Genomic DNA, 23,163 nt, shown 5'->3' with positions numbered 1-23,163 from the left:
AAAATTAAGACTGCAGTTTTATCTTCATGAAGGGTTTTTTTTAAAAAACCAGGAGATTGTATTTCTAAATAAATGTCATTAGGAACAAGTGACTCAGCTAATACTAGTCAGTATTGAACTGAGCCCTGCTGTAGACCATATAGCTTTGTTTCTCTTTATACCTGCAGCTATGATCAGTTAAGCCTGCAAGGAGGGCCCCACACCTAGCATTCATAAAATTGAAGTATAGAGACTATGCGGGAAACATTCAATCTTATTCTCAGATCAGGTAGAAGGTAGCATTAAGAGGGGCTCATGGCTTGCTTCTGTCCATATAAAGTGTTTCAGCTACTTGAAGATTCTTTTTATTTCCATGTTGAATTAGTCAGTGAATGCTTAAAACTGGCAAATAGTATCTGACAGCTGTTGCTCAAGAATTATAAATACTTTGACTTCCGATTTGCAATCGTGGTGCTGGCGGACATGCAGGGCGATCGCTCTCTGCCGTCTGGTTTTCTCTTGCCGGGGGACCCTGAAGAGGGTCAGAAGTTGCCCTGTAGGGGCGACGAGCACGAAGAGGACCTCTGAGTGATCGCGGAAGGGCAGCAGCCCTCCCGTTTGATCCGGGGCTGCTCTTCAAACTGATGGGGAAAAGATCGGCCATCAACATGGCCCATCATTAAGCTGCTGACAGCCGAGGCCAAATTCACTAACAAGCACCTTGAAAGCAATGTGGAGAAAAAGGGTGAGATTTTACCTTCTCTGTACCCCAAGTACTTTTCCTGTTAAAAGCTTCCTCAAGACTCTTCCCCCTGTGAGGAGAGAGGGAAGGGAACCTTTTCCTCTCACACTCTAAAATGGTGGTGTTTGATTATCTGGGGAAACAAAGCATTGAAAAGAATAACTTAATATAATTGGATTTACATCCTTTTGGAATTTGGGGACCCAAAAAGTTCCTACTCTTACAGGGACCTGCTATTTTATTTACTTATAAAAAAGAAGAAAAAGAACTTAAATTGGATAAAAACCTAGCCCGGGATCTGAAAAAGACTTTAAATCAGTGGTTCTCAACCTTTTTAATGCCGCGACCCCAACCGGTCGTAAGTCGAGGACTAAACCGGTCATAAGTCGAGGACTAAACCGGTCATAAGTCGAGGACTAAACCGGTCGTAAGTCGAGGACTACCCAACCGGTCGTAAGTCGAGGACTTTCCCTGACCGGGAGCGCCACGCATGCGTGGTTCACCCCCCTGCGCCGGCCAAGGCGTAGCTGGCAAGCAGCAGAGACGGAGCAGGCCGACCACCAGCTGGCCCAGCCCAAGGGAGGTAAGGCACCCGCCGGAAAAGGGGGAAAAAAATGGCGGACAAAAAAAATGGCGGACAGCCTTGCTTGGCGACCCGCATGAAATGGTCGATCGACCCCAAATGGGGTCCCGACCCACAGGTTGAGAACCACTGCTTTAAATGCTATCAGGGACATCTTGTGGCAAAGCTTGGTACAGCAATTTATTACTTTTGACAAAGAGACTTGCTCATAGCCCGGACCTGAGAGATCAAAAGCTGAGAGAGCAGCTGGGCAGTGAAATTGGTTTCTAGGAATTGTGGAGGTGAATACTTACTGACTCTTGTTTAATAAATAGCCTTCACTAAAAGACCATCTATAACCATGTCAGAAATGGAGGAGGAGCAGCAAAAAAGTTTGGCTATGTTTAAACTTATACTTGAAAAAAATCTTGAAGCCACTGAGATAATCAAAACTAGACCGAAAGACCAAGGTGCCAGCTTAAATTTACAAAGCGAAAACCTGATTGCAATTAAAGAACCTACTATAAAACTGGAAATCACTTTCTATACAAATCAGAAGAAACCTGAGAAAGAAGAAGACCAGATCGAATTGAAGACAACTATACCAGAGCAAATACGGGGATCTGGGTTACTAGGACAACAAATTAATGATTATAAGTGGGTTAGAGCTTTTAGAAAATTGGCAATTAGATGGTCTCCTTTAATTCAAGTAACATACACAAGAATGGAGATTTGTTCAATGATTTAAAAGCACTGATATGGAAGCCTGATTGGCAAAAGAAGAAAGCTAGAATTAGGTTGAAAAACTGGGGCCTTTTGCCTTACTAGAGAGCATCCTAAACTGTCAACCAGTGGGCTAAAGGGAGATATTGAGACAAGGGGAAATTGGATTATTAGATTTAAAATAATTGGAAAATACTGTATAGAATTTTCATAGAACACTTCATACCAGCCTTTTCCTCAAAAGGAAAACATCACACAAATTTATAAAGAGTAAAACATGTAAAACATCGGAAAATTGTCCATGTGTTTCCACTGAATATTTATTTTATAAACAAATCAAAGATATTAAAAAAAAAGAATAGTTGGTCATTTAATAGTCTACCTATGGTCCATAGCATCTTCTGCTTCACCCAGCAAGGGAGAGAAGACATATCCTGGTATTTTGACAGTGTAGTCCACAAAAAGACTTGGAATGGAGCTAGACTGTATTCCAGCAAGATCTTGATTCCTCCAAAACCGAAGAAGGATTAGCAGATAAACAAATGCTAAAAGGAATCAGAATCCAGGGTTTTAAACAGCTGGATGGAAGAGAGAGGCTCAACATGCACCAGTATCAGACAAAAACAAGCATTATTTGCTAAAATATTCTCTTTGACCTTATTTTTTGCATCTGGTTGCAAATGTATTCCGCTGTGCCCTTAAAGAGGCAAGGAAGAGTAGCAAGGTGATCAAAATTCAGATCACAATACAACCTTTTAAATTGTTGCATTGTATTTTGGCCAGCAAATAAAAACTGTGGGAAGACACCTTAAGTCCAACACTCTGGGGGACATCTGGATAAGGGGGGAAACTAATACTTCCATTTGTAGTTGGTGTGTGGGTCGCTTTTTCACACAAACACTTTTAAAAATGGCAACGCACATAATAAAGTAGCATGTTAGAGAAAGGGCGATAGCTTCTCACAAAACCATTTAACTTTCAATATGCCAGGAACTTATATTGTTGTCCAATAATGAGTCAGGTGCCATAAGTGGGTCTCATCTGTCTACCCATACTGATTCAGCTAATGACTCTACCAGACCTCCAGAACATGGCTCTCCAAACTTTTATAAATCCAAGCATTATTTTTTAAAACCAGAGAAAACTCCATGTGCAGCCTTCTGTCGCATATCTTCTCATGAACTGAATTCATCTGGCCTGTTAAGATCAAACTCTATGTCATCTGAAATCATGCAGCCAAGAAACCTGTCTCTGCTAGGATGTTCTGCAGGCTAGTCCTGCTTTATGGATGCCCCATGAGGTAGAAAAAAATGGCACTGCTCCGGATAGCATTGAATGATCTGTACCCAGCGGTGGGATTCAAATATGCGAACAACCGGTCCTCTGTGTGGATGCCGCTTCCGGAAGTCCATTCTGGGCCTGGGCAACAAAAAATTAGCTACCGGTTCTGCCGAAGTAATGCAAACTAGCTGAATCCCACCACTGTCTGTACCCCACCATTTTAAAAGTACTGCTTATCCCCTGCTGGGCACATTTCTATTATTTTATTTCATTTCAAACTATGTGCACTTTAAAAAAACAAAACAAGAGCAGCCATTTTCAAAAAGGACGCCTTTCTTCACCCCTGGAGCGGTCTAGCGCCTTCTACCACCTTCTTCTGCTGGGCCTGCAAATGGAGAGAACTGAATTCCATAGTACAGGTAGTCCTCAACCTATGATAATAGCTGGGACCAGATTTTCCTTTGCTAAGCCAGGTGGTGGTGAAGTAAATCATGCCCAATTTTACAACTTTCTTTTGCCCCGCCGTTAAGCAAATCACTGCAGTTAAGTGAATCAGACGGTCATTAAGCGAATCCAATTTCCCCCATTGACTTTGCTGGTCAGAAGCTATCCACAAAGGTCACAAATGGTGACCTCATGACCCCAGGATGCTACAACCATTATAAAGCGGCCTAATTTTGATCATGGGACTGAGGGGATGTTGTGACAAGTTTTAAGCGTGACCAATTCTAAGTCACTTTTTTTTTTTAGTGCTGTTGTCCTTTTAAACAATGACTAAATGAAGGTTGCGAGTCCAGGACTACCTGCCCCACGAAAAAGGCTTGTCTGCATTTAGCTTTCTTTTACAGGAGAAGAGAGTTCAAGAACTGTTCAGTGTTCCAGCTTTCCATTCTTGGACATTGTCCTTGTTGAATGTTCTGATCCTATTGTTTCCAGTCATGATCTTGCCTCCCCTTGACAAACACAGGTTAAAGGTTAATTCCTTGCTGCAATGGCAGGGTGGTCCTTCTCATGGGAAGTATACCACCTAAACAGCTTGCATGCATTTCAGGAGAGATCCTGTCATGGGATTATCGGTGTGTTAGTGACAAAGGAAACAACACCATCCTTAGCTTGTAAATACCACATCACCGAAATTGGGGGATACTTCCTCCAATCCACTCAAATAAGCTTTTGATTTATTTATAAAGACAGGAGGGTAACATATGTCAAGAAGCCACAATGGTTCTCCTCTCCCTGCCCTCCTTTTTCTTTTAAACACTTAGTGGGCACTTTATTCACAATATATTCATTAAACTATGGAGCAAGACTTAGTCCAGATTAGTTAATTCAAATCAATTGTATGCTATTACTAGAGCAGTTCAAGCTTCTGTGCAAAATTTGGCACTGCTGAATTAACTATCTGAGCAGCTACACTCCGGTTAAAAAAAAATGCTGCCAGTTTCTGCCACCATATAACAGTGGATAAAAATTGAAATGAACAGGAATTCCATAGATTCAGATAGTGAAAATTTCAAAAGATTCAGCTCTTCTTGAGGATCATCCCTAGCTAGAATTGCGTGTGCTCCTTCCCAGTCTTTCCAGCCCTCTTCTCCGTGGCCTCCACAATGCTTCTGCCATGATTGTCTGAAAAAAAATCCAAGGGCTTCAGAAGCAAAACAGAGAAAGTTACTACATCTACACAAACTGCCCTACTTTTAAAGATAATCAACAGGATCTTCAATGCAGTTTAAAGCATCATGATTCCCATTGGCTAATCATCAGACTTTACACTAAAGACAGAATTCCATTAAGGAGTAACAAGGGGTACCTCGGAAGCAGCAGGTGCAGCTCCCACCTACAGCCGCAAGAGAGCAAAAAGAGGCAAAACATGCAGTAAAAATAATTCAGAGGGGAAGGGAAAGCTGGTGCTGTTTGTTCAATTGCCACTAGAGGGAGTGTCAACAAGGACCTGGCAGGAGCCAGATTTTTCTCAAAGAGGTATTGTGTACAAGATCTGAACTGGCAATCTGGTACCCTCTGGATAACAACTCCCACAAGCCCCAGGAAGCCAGTGGAAGAATATTATAGATACTGTAGTCCAGACCATGTTGGGAAAGGAAGAAAAGGCTTTTTAAAAAATAGGTATTCAGGAGAATACCTTGATACTCAACCAGCCTTGTCTACATGGGATGCATATTCCTCCCCCCTCAGGGCACAAAACTGGGGAGCTCCTTCCCTCCATCAGCATCCCAGAGAAAGAAGGAATCAGTCAATATCCAGGGCACTCAAGTCGATGGTGGGCATCCAATGTTCTTGAAGGTGAGGAGTCTTATCAGTTCTGCCTCTCCACCCATCCCCTGCTCCATCTCCTCAAGTTCACAGGAAGGTCCTGCTTCAGCTGATGAGACGATAGAAGACCCAGCACCCGAAGGTCATCCAGTGGCTGGCCCAGCTCAGCTCAGACCATTTGTTGATGGTATAAGACATGCCATAGCCCTGGAGGGAAAAGCAGCACATCAGCCAAGTCAGATTCTGGCACAGACAACTCTCAACGGTGGAGAGGCTTTCATTCAGACAGGGAAAAATTTAGACAATCTCCTTCCAAATAAATATATAGGCCTAGCCTTTTGTCACAGGCAAGTTCCCCTAAATTGGTACTTGACCTGGTAGTTTCCAGATTAGCTGGAGATGATGGCCACTTGAAGTTCAGAAAGGCTGAGTCTTTCTTAGCGGGATTTTACCCCTATTCCATGATTGCACTGAGGGATTTCTTTTTTCTGTCACTGCTGTCACAGTTTTTTAGTTTTGATCCCTCAGGACAATTGAAGTTACATTTCAATAGGTACCAGCAATATCTAGTGCAGTCTTAAGCAAGTAATAAACAAAGGTCTGATTATCCGATTAACATCAGCATCTTTAATAAATGCTTGTTTCCCGAGAGCTGGTTGCCACAAGTAAAATTAGGCCAAATAAGAGTGTCACCTTATTCTGGCCTTCCATTGAAAAAAAAGTTGGCTATGAGACGTGGGGTGGGGTGAAGAGCAGCCTCCAAGATGAGACATTGGAAATCATTTTATGTGTGAACCACTGCAAAAAGGGAGCAACTCTCAACCCAAGTAGCTGTAATCTGTGCTCCAATAGGCACAAACAATGCTCTAAACTGAACATTTTTAACTCGAGCAGGTGACTTGGTGGCAACACAAAGCTTGATAAAATCACTCCCATTTCCCCACCCCCTCTTTTTTTTAATTATAGGCATTTCTCATTGAACAACCAAATGTTCGACGATCCTTTGAAGTTACAATGGAACTTAACAAAGGGAGCTTACGATGATCCTTATAAATGCAGCTGTTGCCATGTGTGCTGCAGTCACAGGATCACAATCTGGGCACCCCGCAACTAATTCACAGTTACGATCTTGCAGTGTCCTGAGACCACGTGACTGCCCTTTGTAACCTTCACTGCTGGCTTCTGACAAGCAAAGTCAATAGGGAAGCTGGCAGGAAGCTGCCAGCGGCAGTCACATGACTGCGAGGACACTGCAACTCCGCGGGGGTCACCTAACAACAACAACTGGGACTGCTGTAACTACCTCGCATTTTACAACTGTATCATTTAGTGACAGTTCAATTACCATTGGTAGGTGAGGTCCAGCTGTATCTCTCTGTGGTCTGGACGATGGTGATGATCCCCAGCAGTTTTTGATACGGTCTTTGTCTGCTCTACCACAGTGTGGCAATGGCATATTATTGCCTTCACTCTGATCTGGCTTCAGACATCACGAGAAAGGCAGATCAGAGATGAGTTCCTCCGAATTTGCAGGGACATTTCATTAAGCCCTGGTGGACAGTCCCTAAACCTGCTGCCATCCTCATGCAGATAGGTGATGAGATTAGCTGTTGTGTGGCACATCCACACATTGTTACATCAGTTAGATTAAAATAAAGGAGTGAGGGTCTCTCAGATAATATAGGCAGTCCTTGTTTCACGACCACAATTGGGACTGGGAATGGTTGTTAAGCAAAATGGTTATTAAGTGGAACTATGACTGTGTTTATAATCTTACTTCAGCTTTCCTTTGCTTTACAGACCTGCATAAATGCGAAGACTGGTCATAAAGCTGATTTTTCATCAGTACATTTACCTGTAAAATTTTTTTTAGGACTGCTCTCCAAATATACGTCCAGGACAAATTATCACTTAAAACTTCTATTCTGCCACTCACCGCTATCCTGGCTATCTCACCTGTTCTTCCACAGAGTCATCAGCATCCATATCAAATAATGAGCCTAAGTAGGCCAAGTGGAAGACAGCAAGAGCCCCAAAGAGCAGGTTGAGGAGACGAACCCAGAGATTCTGTAGTAGCAGAAGAAGCATCCGAGATTCAGTCCAACTGTAAACAAGCAGGATTCACCCTACCCCGCCCCACCCCAACATAAACAGCCTGGTCAAGAGACTTCATATAAGAAGCCACACGCTGCCTTGTTATGTCAGGCTTCAATGATCTCCAGGCCCAAAAGCTGAAAGAGATTTCAGGATCAGGAAGGCCTGATCCTGCTAGACTCAAGGTACAATCTTTGGCACAATCAGTTGAGGTTGCAGGGGACAAGGTTGAAGTAGGGAGTGGACAGGGTCAGAGTTAGAAGGGGGCAGGGATATTTATTCTTTCACTGACATTCTGCTTTTCCTGTACTGGAGAGAGAGACAATGAGCAACAGAAGTGTGAACCCATTTCTTGCAGATGAGTTGTAGAAACCAAAGGGACCTATGCAGTCCTACAACGTCAAAGTTGCATACCTCGTGCTAGAACATTACTCTAGCATGAGGTGTAAAAGGGGAGGGGGTTTGATCCCTTGACATTTCAGCACATACTTACCGTACTGTGGCGATGTGAGCATCCTGGCTGACACTTCTTGGAGAGTATACAGGCATCAAAGATGACAGACAACCTCTTTCTGAGAACTAAATGGAAACCAGGCAAGCAAAATTGTACTCAAAGCTGTCCAGGATTTGGCTTTTAAGTTTTGGTTTGCTTAACTAAGGAATGTTTGCTTCAAACAAATTTCCTATACTGGGATATGAATATCCTTTTCCTCCCAAAGGGAGGAGAGAAAAATGCAAAAACCCAAGCTTTGCCACAGATTGTACACAGAATTGCAAAATGACATTTGTCCTTAGGTCATTTCGGGATAATTAATTATAGATCTGGATGCCTTGTGAGGCCAGTATGATATATTGGCGAAGGTGCTGGCCTAGAAATCAAGAGATGGGGAGTTCTAGTCCTTCTTTAGGTATAGAAGCTGGCTGAGTGACTTTGGCCAATCCTATCTCAGTCCAACTACCTGACGTGATAGAGAGATGAAAAATTAGGTAAAAATCTAATAATAATTATCAAGGGAGGTTCTACTAAAGACACTGAAAGTTGCTACGTGCCATCTGGCAAGACTGGACAGCCATTTGTCTGAAATGGTATAGGGTTTCCTGCCTGAGCAGGGGGTTGGACTAGATGACCTCCAAGGTCCCTTCCAACTTTATTATTACTATTACTATTACTACTACTACTACTACTACTACTACTACTACTACTACTACTATTATTATTATTATTATTATTATTATTATTATTATTATTATTATTATTATTATTATTATTTCCTAACAGGCAGGTTTTTGTGATGATGGTGCCCACATTAAAACTGCGAGGAAGTGGAAAAGTGAGCATTATCATCACATTTTTTAAAGTGGTGGCTGAAAATTTACTTGCTGACCGAAATCTTTCTAGTATGAATATTAGAAGAATGCTTTCCCCCCCATCTTTTTAAGGAATAGGTTTCATTGGATGTTATCTTAATTCTGAGCTATTATATTATTTATTTATTTATTTATTTATTTTTATTTGTTAAATTTATAAGCCACCCATCTCACTGTCAAGTGATTCTAGGTGGCTATTATTTACAATAAGAGCAACAATAAAATATATAAAATAGTATTTTTATCTGACTTGGCTTTGGCGCAGAAATCAGACAATAGATAAGGGAAGGGAAGCAGAGCATCTCAGCAGGAGAAAAACAGCAGTGAATGACTCACCGTGTTCGATGTAAGTGATAAAGCCGAGTGACAACAGCACAGCAGCCAAATGGAAGCTCAGTCCCTAAAAGAAATGAGATTGCAGTTAGAACAGCCACATCTAACCCCCTTTGAACCAGGTCACTTTTAAAAGTAGATGCACAGAACAGCCGCCAAGAAAACTGATTTCCAAAGATGCCGGATTAAAAAACTGGATAGCAATTCTTCTCATATGAACAGATCTCCCCCCAAGAGGAAATAGCCAGGAAACACAGGGGAAGGAAGAGCAAGTTTGTCAGACATGCCCCGACTTGGTCCTTTAGTTAAGAAAGACCCTTGACTCCATTTGTAATGAAAGGTATACTTTTACTAAAAGCCAAGTGGATTACAATATAGCAAAGCCAGAACTGACGATTGCATGCCAAACTTCCCCGGTTAATTTCCCCTGTTCAGTTCCTCCCCCTTGCTAGTCCCTTATTGTCCAATTATATTTGAATAAATAGTTTTGGTAACTGTCTCTTCGATGGGGGCTGGTTGGTGATCCATTCCATTCCATTCCCAATACTTAGACCTTGAGATGGTGTCTCTGGAAAGTACAATGAGCAGTACTTCCCTCCTCCCCACTGGCTCCCTCCCCCCAAAGTTTATGGCAGACTGACAGCTAGCATATGTGAAGCTCAAGCGTATGATGGCAGCTCTGACAAATTTAAGGTCAGCCGGACTATACAAACCATAGCCTATTTTGTTTCTTTGGCTTGTTACAATCTGCCATTCCTTTGGTTTACTGATTTTGTTCTCCGTTTGGTTGACCAATGGATGATACAAAGGCAACACGAGCTTCGACAAACACCCATAGTGCCAGAGAGGTGGGACAGAAATGCTTTTAAATCTATCAAAATAATAATAAATAAAGCATCCTGCTGAACAGAATCTAAAGAGTTCCTCACTTAAGGTTAGTGTAGGTCTAGTTTATGAGCAATCTATGGAGTGTATCTCTGAGAATTTCCAATAGAAGAAGCTTTAAATTTCAAAGGGAAGATATAATTAGCATCTCCTATTCTATCAATTCTTGCTAGTTGCAGAAAGTTCACTGCACAGAACTGAGTAGGAATCATTATGAATGAAAGCAATCCATATCTCTGAAAATCCAGATTTCTAGCCCCATCGCCATCATCCCCCTCCCAAACCAAACCAAACAGTCCTATCTCACTAAGTTGGCAAGTGATAGAAATCTGTTCCCAGGCAGTCAATCTTTGGCTATTTCCACAACACACGAACTTAGTTAATGAATACATATATCATCATGCTACATTCCTATTATACATTATAAACCTTAATGTCAACAGCTCATCGTGTTTTGTGAATCCAAAACAGCAAGCATCTTAGATGCCTGGAAGGCAGACTTCATAAATTCTGGCAACATAAGTTAAACTATCCAGTTTATGAACTTCCAAAATGGCAGCCTAGGAGATGATGTTTCAGGAAAGCAAGGTCACATCGTTGGTATCTTGGTCAACCTGAAAGGCCCATCCTCAAAACCAGTTAAAATAATTAGATTGAAGGTTGTGCCAGTGACCAGCAGGAAGTTGGGTTTCATGAAAAAAATGAATATATGGGCCAGCATGCTTGGAATTGGTGAAAGTATTTGAGCTTCTCTCCCTTATTTTGCAACTAAGTCCCCGGGAAAGATCCCCAAAGCAAAAAACCTCCAAAAATGAGGGAAGGGGACTACATTCCCATTCCCCCATAGACAGAAGTGGCGAATTAACCTTTTAGGAGGAAAGAAACATATTGAAATTAAATTTAAAACACTACAATCTGATCAAACTCAGAAACCAAAACAGATTATATTCTTAAGGATTTTGATGAAATTATATATATAAAAAAAGAAAAATAAGAACTTCTTGCCTGAAAGAGCTGGAAAACAAATTGTTTTATAACAAATTGTTATAAAACATTGATTTTACTGAAACCTTGACAATTGAAAATTACAGTGGATTATAAAAATTATATATAAAGACAAGAACTATATAAAATTGGACTGTTTGGATTTTGAGTTTTGGCCGGCTTGACAAGGCTAATTACAGAGACTATGGCACTTATATGACGGTTTACTAGAAAAAAAAATGCTATATATGGACGCTATTATTGTTGATATAAATATAGAAGAAAATGTTTTATGTAATCATTTATATATGGATAATATTAAATATTAAAAATTATATTTGTTTAATGCTGAAGAAGGAGAATACTATTGGGAGAAGAAAGGATCAAGGAAATATATTACCAATTGATATATAAAATATAAAAATTAATTATTATTGACTGTTAATTAACTATTATTGATTGTAAAAAAAAAATCATGAACCAAGACAACACGCTGTACACCCGGCACTAAGGTTGTTATTGTAAAAAAATAATAAAACTTTTACAAAAAAAAAAAGAAAAGAGCCCAGTGCAAAGCAATATGGTCTGAGGGAAGGTGAAGACCCACCGCAGTGAGCCAGGCCAGGCCAGAGCACTGAGGAGACAGTGCAAAGAAACCTTCCCTAGCATCTATCTATCTATCTATCTATCTATCTATCTATCTATCTATCTATCTATCTATCTATCTATCTATCTATCTATCTATCTATCTATCTATCTATCTATCTAATCTATCTATCTATCTATCTATCTATCTATCTATCTATCTATCTATCTATCTATCTATCTATCTATCTATCGCCATTCTATCTTGCTCAATCTCTCCTAAATATCACCCAACTTGTTACTGCATGTATGGGGAGATGGGAAAAGTAACTATAGATGATGGAATCTGTTAGATCATTGTATAACGATGCACTGAGATTTCTTCACGGTACACTGATTTGACATCATTTAAAGATTGGCACTCAAGACTTTTAAAGATTCGTTCGTGCTGCAAAAGGTGCAGAAATGGAATATGGGGATGAGTTTATAAAGGGATACTCACGTGTAAGAGGGCACTAGCTGCGTAGGTTACAATGATGGCTGAGAAGATCCCCAGTTTCAGGGAGTTCTTAAAGACATCTGAAACAGAAAGAATTAATCAGCTGAGTCATTTCTCTTGCCCTCTCCAAAAACTCTGGATCATCATTCCAATCATCAAGGAATTATACGTCCAGCTCCTCTATGAGAATGAACTATTAGCATCCTTTTGGAAGCTACTGGTAACGCTCAAACCATCAGCTTTCATAAAAAATATTGCCTTTGAATAGAGTTTTATTCCATCTAATGTTTTTTTGTAGCCATGGCCTTAAAAGTATGTATGCTGATGGCCCTCATGTTTCTGGTAATGAGCCCTGAAGGCTAATTATAATAATTATTGCCTATTTCTGGCTTGAGGTTGTTGCTGATCAAGATCAGACTTAATTGGAGGCCCTGTATCTCTTGACCCAAATTAGCAAAATAGACAATTATTTGGGATCTGTCGAAAATTAATTTTAGCTTTATGTTTTTTTAAACAGCTATTTGATTAGACTCCCATAACCAGCAGTGTGTGTATGTGTGGGGGGGGGGAGCTGCTTCTATCATGCAATTTCACAGTTGCCCACATGCTGCAACACAGACACAGTCCTACAGAAGCACGCTTCCCAGAAGTGATTCTAAAATCACACGTGACATCTAGGAAGGCAGTCCCATAGCTTCAGATTATGTAAGGGCAAAATCCAATGAACATAATGCATCAGTAGAGGTGGGGCTAGCAAGCACAGCCCACTTTCCATCTTCTGTTGTTTTATCCATTCTTTAATTCACAACTCCAGAATTGTTATCACTCAAAGTGCAATGTATAATATCCTTTGTTTAGTTTTGGCTTAACATATGAACGCAGCCATTTATAAACCAGTGAGAGCAGAAAATCTATATGATCCTGACCAAACCATGACTGAATCAACCATCTTACTGCAATTCCCTTAGAAACGTATGAAAGTCTACACCTTCAAGTTAAAACAATCCCTAGTCTACGTCTGCACCTACCGAAAGATGCATAAAAATAGGAAGCATCTAGCCTAGCTTTTCTTCATTTTGTTTTTGTAGATGTATTCCCATCACCCTCAGCCAATATAACCGTTATAGGTACATATTTGGGGAAATCTGCTGCTTAAGTAAAGATTCCTTAAGGTAAACAATGCCTCAAAGTTCTTTGAAGAGTTTCATCTTTCGGAACCATGACAAAGAGCCACAAATATGATTCCCATCTGGTGGAGTCATTGACAGGATTTTAGGCACAGGCACTTAAAGCTAAGAGCTCCACCCAGAACACATTAAATGTTCTAAAGACAAGACAGATGTAAGCATTCTCACAGGAGTTTAGCCATTGTGACATGGGCTGATTCCAGCTGGTTACCACCTCCACCATAGAACGTGGCAACTCCACCCTCAGAGGACGAGACACTGTCAGGTCCCTAAAAAGGAGAAACGAATAAACAATTACTTGGGGCAAAATACAAGGAGGATCTTTGATATCAAGGATCTATTGAGCTACAAGTGTAGAATTGCCCAACTGGCATGTTTAAAAAGACGTGAAGCTCCTGTGGTCTTTTCTACCTTAGCAGGAACTTTAGAAATTGTCTGATGATGGCTGTCCCAGGAAAGTGACTTCAATATAAAATACTGAAAAAAAATTGTTTTACAAGGATGGAAGCATCTGAAACATGATATGTGAGAAAAGTGAAAAAATGTCCCGCCTTAGACATGAAAGCCAGTTGGGTTACTTTGGGCCAGTTACTACCTCTCAGCCCAAACCACTTTACAGCATTATTGTTTTGGGGAAAATAGGAGGAGGTAGGAGTATGAGGTATGTTCTCTGCCCTGAGTTAGGTATAAAAGTAATAAAGATGGGATAAAAATCTTATAAAGAAAATAGAGTAGAGCAGAGCAGAGCAGTGTAGGGTAGGGTAGGGTAGAATAGAGTGGAGTGAAGTGGAGTAGTAATGGGAGGATGGATTCAACGGGCTGTTTCAGGCAAAGTTTTAGATTCTCTCTTACAACCTTAGAACTAGTTTGGGACTGCATGGAAGAACTCACAAAAATCAGCCATGACAACATTGGCTTGAACAATACGAGAACATCAGCCATGCTGAACCTCCGCCCAAATGCATAGCTGAAGAATTGTTAGAATTAGAATCTGCTCTTCTGTTGACCTGCTTTTTAGCAAGCATCCCCAGCCTATGGAGCTCCCCTTTCTACTGTTGGATCTTTATCCCATGCCTTTGCTTAGGACTGGGTGGCTGAACTTGTGACCTTGAGAGGCTGTTGATGAGTGAGGAAAAATGTGTGACTGGCATGCAAAAGGTAGACAAACAGAGGAATGTAAAATTACAGGAGGTTTTCAACTAAATACATGCAATATGCATGAAATTGATTGTGAATAAATGTCATTTTAAGGAATCAGTGCTCTGCACTTTCTTCTAACTGCCCCTTGGAAGAAAGCCACTGTGGAAAAAGACACCTTGGAGCAAAGAATAGGTAATAGTTTTTTTAAAATTTTTGTGGCTTTTTTTTTTTTTTTGCATACAGGAGTCCTGCATATTGCCTTGAGCTCATTGGAGAGAAGCTGAGAGAAAGCTCGAAAGAAGACTAGGAATAAAAACAGTAACAAAAGTTAAGAGGATTACCAAAATCTAAAAGAAAAATGAACTTTTACTTCATTCCTAAAATATATCATATTAAAAGCTTCACCAGACGACGCTATTCATATATATATATATAAAGACGTTTCCAATTTGCCTACTTTGTTCCCAATTGTGCTTTGAGAATTTTAAGATTTTAAGCAAAGGATCCCAGGCGCCATCTTCCACCCCACTCACCATTTCAGATTCTCCTTTTCCTCTCTAAAACCTGATCCTGCCAGGGTGGCTGTGGTCTCAGACAGAAAGCCCACAAAGTAATTGCTGAAATGGAAGGAACTGGCACTCTCGTAAGCCCTGAGCCACCTGCACATAAGAAGAGAGAATTTAGAAACTCATGAAACATTTGCACACCCACTTTTCCAAGAGACGTTTAAAGCCCCCAGGGAGACTTACCTCATTAAGGTACTTCTGGCATGCACAAGAAAGGAAAGAAAAGGAGAGACGCCAAGCAGAAAACAAGTAAGAAATTAATCAATACTGGAAGCCTCCTAAAAACCTCCTATTCCCACTTAAACTGGGAGGGGGAGATTTTCTGGTGATTATGTGACAAGATCTCTCCTGTTTGACTCAGCTTCCATTTTTTTTGTTCGCATTCTGATTACTCTTGTCTTTCTTTGCCATGCTCCCTTAACAAAAAAGCAATTCTCCTTCTCTCTTTGGTTAGTTTCCATCCGTTGCTTCTTCTCCTGCCTTCAGGTGCTTTGGAGAATAGCTTGATTCCCTCTTGTGGCAGCCCCTGAGCTATTAGAACACTGCTATCATGTCAGCCCTCGTCCTTCTCTTCATTAAACTAGACCAGGGGTAGGCAACCTTGGCTCTTTTATGACTCGTGGACTTCAACTCCCAGAATTCCTGAGCCAGCCATGACTGGCTCAGGAATTCTGGGAGTTGAAGTCCACGAGTCATAAAAGAGCCAAGGTTGCCTACCCCTGAACTAGACATACCCAATTCCAGCAACCGTTCCTTGTATGTTTTAGCCTTCAGTCCCCTAATCATCTTTGTTGCTCTTCTCTGTACTTTTTCTAGAGTCTCAACATCTTTTTTACATTGTGGTGACCAAAACTGGATGCAGTATTCCAAGTGTGGCCTTACCAAGGCATTGTAAAGTGGTATTAACACTTCATGTAATCTTAATTCTATCCCTCTGTTAATGCAGCCTAGCACTGTGTTGGCTTTTTGGCAGCTGCAGCACACTGCTGGCTCATATTTAAATGATTGCCCACTAGGACTCCAAGATCCTTCTCACAGTTGCTACTATTGAGCAAGGTACCACCTATACTATACCTGTGCATTTGGTTTTTCTTGCCTAATTTTAAACTTGTTATACTCTTCACAGGCAAAGTAGTTGCTGTTAAAGCATTGACTTCTGAAATATATAATAACAGATATCTTGCCTCATGGATCCCAAAATTAGGTTCCAATGTCTTACTTCCAGCATCCATGATGTGGCATTTCCTTCTCGGGAAACCAATCAAGTTCCACCTAGAACCTTTGAAGTTCTAGAAAAAGTTCATTCTGGACTGATTACTTCCAGCTGAACAATCTGATCTCTAATGAGAAAGTCTCATGGTCAGACTGATCATCTGCTTTTCTGCTTTCCAATAATAGCTGCTGTACCAAGAATGAGCCTATTTCCTTCATTTAGGGCTGACCATACTATTAGGTGGACAAAGCATAAATTCACTTGGCTATCGAGCTGGGATGTGTTTGGCTTTTCATACCCTCTCTTCTTCTCCAACAACCAGTAGAGTTCCAATATATTATCTAACAACTTCTCAGCAGTTTTAATTCTACTAACGGGATGTCCATTTTTCAGCCATCTTCTCAGTAAAAATGTCTTTCAGATTTTTCTAATATTGGATGAAGTGTGATAGCACGCTGAGAATAAAAAACTAATTTTTGATATCTACTGACTGTAGTTCACATGACTAATTGTCAAAATTGATTGTTACGTAATTTAGACAACACCTCTGCAATGGAGGAATAGAGCCCCTGAATGCCTTCAAGATAATAAGGCAGACCTATACATGCCGTTAGAGCAAAGCTACTATAGGAGGTACCAATGCAGAAATATATATGCCTACAGGCCACAGGTGAGGTTAGAGACCTCTGAAGACATATTGTCTCAAATAATGAGCGATAATGACTTGATGCCAGTGTGCTACAAGCAATTGTGGCCACAATTGCTGGGCCACAAACATCTCTGAAGTAAGCTTGAAAGAAATCTCGTATCACAAAGTTCCCAATAAAGTGACAGAACAAATGGTCTGACGGTGAGATGTACACAACAGTCATGTATTTGTCAAGAATTGTGAACGAGATGTCTGACTGGGGAAAAAAGAACCCAAATGCTATCATCTAAATCATATTACCTGCTTCTGCGCTTCCTGTCACGAGGGATGTGATCCCAAAGAGAGAAAGCAAGGGAGGAGAGAGAAGGATTAAACAAAGTTAAAGTTGGTGGAAAGAGAGAAAAAAGAAGTTCATTAAGTCACTGTACATTCTGAATTGTGTTTTTTCTGAAAAAGCACCTCTTGAGAAAGTTAACTACGTGCGGGAAAAGTATGACATGCACAACTTCTCCCCATGCTGTTGAAAGATGCCACAATTGTTGAGTTTCTCTTGACCTCTCAACTGTTAAACCCAAAATGTGAAGTCACCAAACCAGAGGCCTACTGAGGTGGATGAGCTACCATTTGCAGGATCTCTCCCTGTTGCTGGCTGCCATTGATGAGAATTCAGCCACTTCTAAACAATCACAATTCCTTACTCCTACATAAAAATGTTTCATTTTTCCTTGGATTTTCTGTTTCATGCAGTGTAGGATTACACAACATTCAAGTATCAGAACTACAAGCTTCAGTATGGTTCTAATCCTCTTTTTCTCAGGTTAAGATAAGCAAGATGTGGTTTAGAAATAAATGATCAGCTTAGATAAAATTTAAGACCTACAATTTAATTGTAGGAAATGCCAAGTGGACTTGCTATAGTCCGAATATTCACACAGACAAATGCTCAGCTCTCTACCACAGCACTAGCTCTCTACCACAGCACTATATTTAATCTGATGATGAAAGTACAAGATGAATCATTAAGAACCCTCATCTGGAGAGAAAGATTTTCTCTGTCGTAATCAACTTAATGAGGAAACGGAATGGTAAATGGTGCTTCCCTCAGGTCGTTTTTCACTTCTGAGACACAATATCTGGCAAGAATCTCTTCTGGATGGTAAAGAGAAATGCTAAATTAAATAACTAACAATTTGCTGTTTTCTTTTTTGATTAGATCCAACATCGGGTGCTTGAGGCACTATCCCAATCTTTCTAATTACAGATATCACAATCATCTTCAATTGCAAGATGGACACCCTACTAAAAATATTATGACAATCAGAAGCCTTCCAGAACATACTGGCATATAACCACAACACTCCTTAAGCAGTACTTTTTAGAATGAAAGACTGGGATTAAAGTGGACTACTGCTTCCAAACTATCTGTGTAGAGCTGGTGATCTGCATACAAATGAGCTGACATTTCAAGTCGATTCTACTCCATTTCCTTTTATCCAGTGCTGATGGCATCATAAAGCCAACCCCAAAATAAATCAAGGGAATACTAAAAGTCCTTTTAAAAATACTAAACTCAAGAAGTGTCTTGTCACAGCTAAAAATCCAGAGGTATTGCCGGAAGAGTGTTGATGGAGGCATTAATTTAGGTAAAGAATAAGGAACTTCAAAACATTTCATGTTTATATTTCTCAGGGTTTTTTTTCTAAATCTACTTGATTTCTAATTCAAATTTGGTATTTGAAAGCTCCTTTAACTCTGCTGGCAAGTTTCCTTAATACACTCATTTCCAGCTACGGAACGTATGAGAAATTGAGTCTTAGAACATCAATTCAAAACAAGGCACTTACTTCCTGAGTTGCTTGTAGCTGTAGAGGGGTATGAAGTATGAGAAGAGATAGGGAGCTATGCAGGTGGACATGATGAGGCACACAAGGCAGAGGAAGAAGCTCAGAAAGACCTTCTGAAACCAGGAGAAAGTCTATGTGGAAAGAATCAAAACCAATCATTATGTAATGAGCATCCTCTGTGTGGACTCCAGTCCCTGTAGTTCTTCATTCACATTCATCTCCATCAGCTACAAAACAGTCCCCACAGTACAACCCCATGCATAGATACAAAAACCTTGAGCCGCAGCTGAGTAACAGGCAGAGGAAGGAATTTAGAAAGGATCTACCCTAACTTATCAGTTGTAAATGACAGTGGAAGATTTGTAACCTCAGACCTGCAAGATTCTGTTTTAAAAAACCTTACAATAAAGTAGAATTGGCTCATCTTGTGTGTTTCCTATCTGATCCACTTGGGTGGCCGATAATTGTCTAGATATACTCTGCTGGTGGAGGTAGCATGTAAATAAATGTTTAAGTAAGATTTAATTATATTTTAAATCAGTTCACTTCTATTTAATTGTGTGCTTATTTACTTCCTACTTCTTAGTCCCCACCCACCTGAGTTTTGCAATGGGACTCTTAGCAAGTCATTCAAAGACCGAGGGCATCCCTCCCTGCCCCCCCCAAGGTGGCACAATTCTCTCTTAATGGAATGATTAAGCTGGTAGAGGCTGAACTAGTGGAAGGGTTGCACTTTATAGAAATTCTTCATGAATTGAAGGTTTGGAATAGTGTTCAACATCCACTTTACTATTTCTCCTCTACATAAGAAAGACTGAAAGATGTAGGCAGAATGCTATCCAACTACTCTGTAAAAATATGGCTGCTTCTATTCTGGCCAATGAAAGAAAACAATCAATTAATTCAAATAATTTCATAAACATAACTGTAGTATGGTTTCTATAAAAAAAAATAGAAGTCCTTATTTCTCCATGGCCCAAACCTTTCCAACTCTTGAGTCTAAATAGAAAAATTAAGAACTCTGTCATGGCTTGATCATTTGCAACTATAGGAAGCCTGGAGAAAAATGTCCAGGCTGAAAGTGTCATTTTTAATAAATCTTCAAAGCTAAATGTGGCCCATCCTTTTCCCACCAACCAGATCTTGCCCACCACACTGCCAATAATAGACATTAGAGTGCACTCACTATTTTCCTGCTCTCTACAGCCTGCAGATAGGTGTGAAAGCGGAACCAGGGTCCAAAAATAACTGTTCCAACAAAATAGATATATCCCATGAACTCAACTGGGGATGGAATGGTTGGTACCTCGCCCCGGTCCAGATCAAAGCCCAATGACACAGCCTTCATTGCCACAATCATCTGGGCACCTAGTGGTAGAAAGGAGAGAGAGGGTCAATGCTGACATTCTTAACAAGCAACTTAAAGAATTTATTACGAGCACAAATTATTTTTCTTTGATCCAGCAAAGGTATTCAGATCCAATGGGATTTATGAATGGAAGCCCATATATAAGAAAAGTATCATTCCTTCTAATAACAACTCAGTTTATAAGTCTTGATAGAATTTCCTAGCTGCAAAGCTATGATTGGTACACATGCTGAATAGTACTTTATGCTTTTGGAAAGGCAGCACTTTCTTTCAATACATAGATTTTTCTATTACACCTTATCACATTAAAACCAGATATGAACAGAAGGAGAACTGTCACTTACCTCTCATCTTATGCCAACTCACAGTGTCTACCATATGCATCTCTCTATAGAGGAGGAGGGAAAAGCAGGAAACAAAAAAAGAATCATTATCTTTGAGTATCAGTCCTTTATTTGCTATCTTTCCTTTCCCTAAGATCCAGATAAGTTTCCAAATTCTCTTCTTGCTGAACTTTCCAGTAAAAAGGAGTACCTTCATGTCAAAGGACTGGGTGACTAGAAATGCAACAGACTCCAGGAATTATGCTATTATAACTTGTTAGTTTGCTTTCCTTGAAAACTGGCTGCTCCACTCCAAAATTTATGGAATCTTCCAGTAATAGCTATGTTATTACAGTAAATACAGTAATCCAGTATTGCACGAACCAGAAAGAGGGCTGAGAAAATATCTACAGACCCCTCACATCCAGGATATAAACTGTTTCAATTTCTCCCCTCAGGATGCCACTAAAGGGCACTGCATGCCAAAACAACTAGACACAAAGACAGTTTTTTCCCCCATGCCATCATTCTGTTAAACACCTAACTTCCACAGCACTGTCTTATGCCTTAAGATATTGACCGATGTAGTCGGGCTGTATTGCTATTATCCTTCTCATCTTCTCATCTTTCTCATCTTTCCTACTACCTTCTCCTATTAGTATCTTATGATTTATGACTTGTTTGTACCTCATGATTGATGATTATATCTTGTGATTTATGATCTATAACTTATCACTTTGCTTTTTTGTATGTACATTGACAGCTTATACACCAGAGATAAATTCCTTGTATGTCCGATCACTCTTGGCCAATAAAGAATATTCTAATTCATTCTTGTCCATACTTGCTTCCAGCTGTTGACACAGATGCCTTCCTTCCTGCATTTCCCATTGACCTACCAAAACAATTGGTCAGCTTTCTTGGTCCATTGGTTTAACCTCTCTCTAATGCTATTTCCAACAATACACACTAAAAACCATCAACAAGGATACAAATACACATATACTTAACACTTTAACCCCTCTCCCTCAACTGCATGCTGCATTTTAACCAGACTTGGCTATTATTGTGCCCTCCAAACCTCAAAGAGTCAGAAATCAGGACATTCAACCAACAACAATGTTTATTAGTATGAATACTGGTTTCAAGATACTGTAAATCAGGTTTGGAAATAAATGAAATACAAATCTTTGTTAAAATGCAGCTTGTAAATTTTGGAGGAGCTAAAATGGTAGTTTATGTATGGATACTAAGAAAGATTATTAACTTATTGTGCCTTAGTTGACTTGTTTACAGTATTATTTAGATAAGCCCAGCTTTTCTCAACCTGGCAATCTCCAACTATTTTGAATTATAATTCCATAATTCCCAGACAGAACTAATGATACATTTAACACATCTGGAGGATAATAACTGGCACAGGGATAGACAATTTAACTTACTATTCTCAATCTGGCCATCAAAAAAAATGTAAATATCAGTAACATAGTCAACTCTACCCCACTTGGCAATTACTATCTTGGGAACTGATTTGAGAGCATCTTGTGGTTTGGGTGGGTTAAGTTTGTAAAAGTTACCCTCCTTTTTAATAAAAAAATAAAATGTGTTATTAAAACCTAAGAATTATTCAACTTATTTTTATTTGGACAAGTATAGGTGGTTTGGGTGGCTTCCACCCATGAAGTAGGTAAACCTCAGAAAATGGGGCTGGCCAAAACAGAATAAATATACATTCTTAAGAGCCTCCAACTCTTAAGGACCTGTTTACCTTGTGCTCCCTTATAAAAGGTGTCCCACTTATTGACTAGTCTCTCCTGTTGGTGCAACATACTACTGTATTAGTTAATCCTTTCCTCATGAATTGCTCTTGGCTGTGTCAACCTTTTAATTACACCCCCCCACATTCCTCACTTACCCCATAAGCAAATAGATGAGGATGGTGATGGAGAGCAGAACTCCACGCTGGGTTGAGTGGCGGCACAGGAATAAAACCAGGTAGCACAAGAGGCTGAGGAGCACAACCCACACCATCTGCAGCTGAAAAAAGTGATAGAGGGCATAGAAGCCACTAGCGACCGTGCTCAGGTGCTTAGCATAGGATGGCAGAGCTGGAAAAGAAGAGGCAGGGAGCTTGGATGAGAGAAAGAGAAGCTCACCGTGGCTGGGTTCACGCAACACACCTAGCCATAATATGGAGTGTGTGTGTGTGTATATAATAAAAAAATATCCATGTCAAGGAGAAAACTACATACCCACCAAAACTTGTGGGACAAATTATTATATATAAACAGGCTGCATCATCCCCAAACTCCCTCATGCCGATGATGTCACCTAGTTGGATAATGAAATGTTTGCAAGCAAACAACACTGAGCTGGAAACTAGCTACTTCAATTTTATCTCATATGTATGCAAACTCAGCCTCTACTTACATAACCTCCATAGGAGACGGCAAGCTAGACACAAGAGCAGCAGAGTCCAAACCTGTTCAAAACCCTGCTGAGCAGTCGGCAATACACAACTGCTCAACAGCTGCTGGTAAAACTCTTGCCGTGTAAAGGTGGCCAT

The 23,163-nt window shown here is 40.2% G+C and overlaps 1 protein-coding gene across 1 annotated transcript; it reads right to left on the bottom strand.

Annotated features, from left to right (window-relative positions):
• Positions 1-5,663: 5,663 nt before the first annotated feature.
• On the bottom strand, positions 5,664-23,163 carry PORCN (porcupine O-acyltransferase). Its single transcript, XM_029285044.1, has 14 exons — positions 23,028-23,163; positions 22,513-22,705; positions 20,619-20,662; positions 20,092-20,273; positions 18,906-19,036; positions 17,362-17,376; positions 15,383-15,397; positions 15,167-15,292; positions 13,662-13,762; positions 12,310-12,386; positions 9,357-9,420; positions 8,146-8,231; positions 7,515-7,625; positions 5,664-5,765 (listed from the first exon to the last, which is right to left on the bottom strand). The coding sequence occupies exons 1-14, from the start codon at positions 23,161-23,163 to the stop codon at positions 5,664-5,666; spliced, it is 1,383 nt and encodes a 460-aa protein (XP_029140877.1).

This window comes from Protobothrops mucrosquamatus, unplaced genomic scaffold, assembly GCF_001527695.2.
Source record: "Protobothrops mucrosquamatus isolate PMUCROS unplaced genomic scaffold, P.Mucros_1.0 scaffold_159, whole genome shotgun sequence".
NCBI classification, from domain to species: domain Eukaryota; kingdom Metazoa; phylum Chordata; class Lepidosauria; order Squamata; family Viperidae; genus Protobothrops; species Protobothrops mucrosquamatus.
The sequence above is the reverse complement of the archived record's forward strand: the minus strand, read 5'-3'. Positions and strand labels throughout refer to the sequence as shown.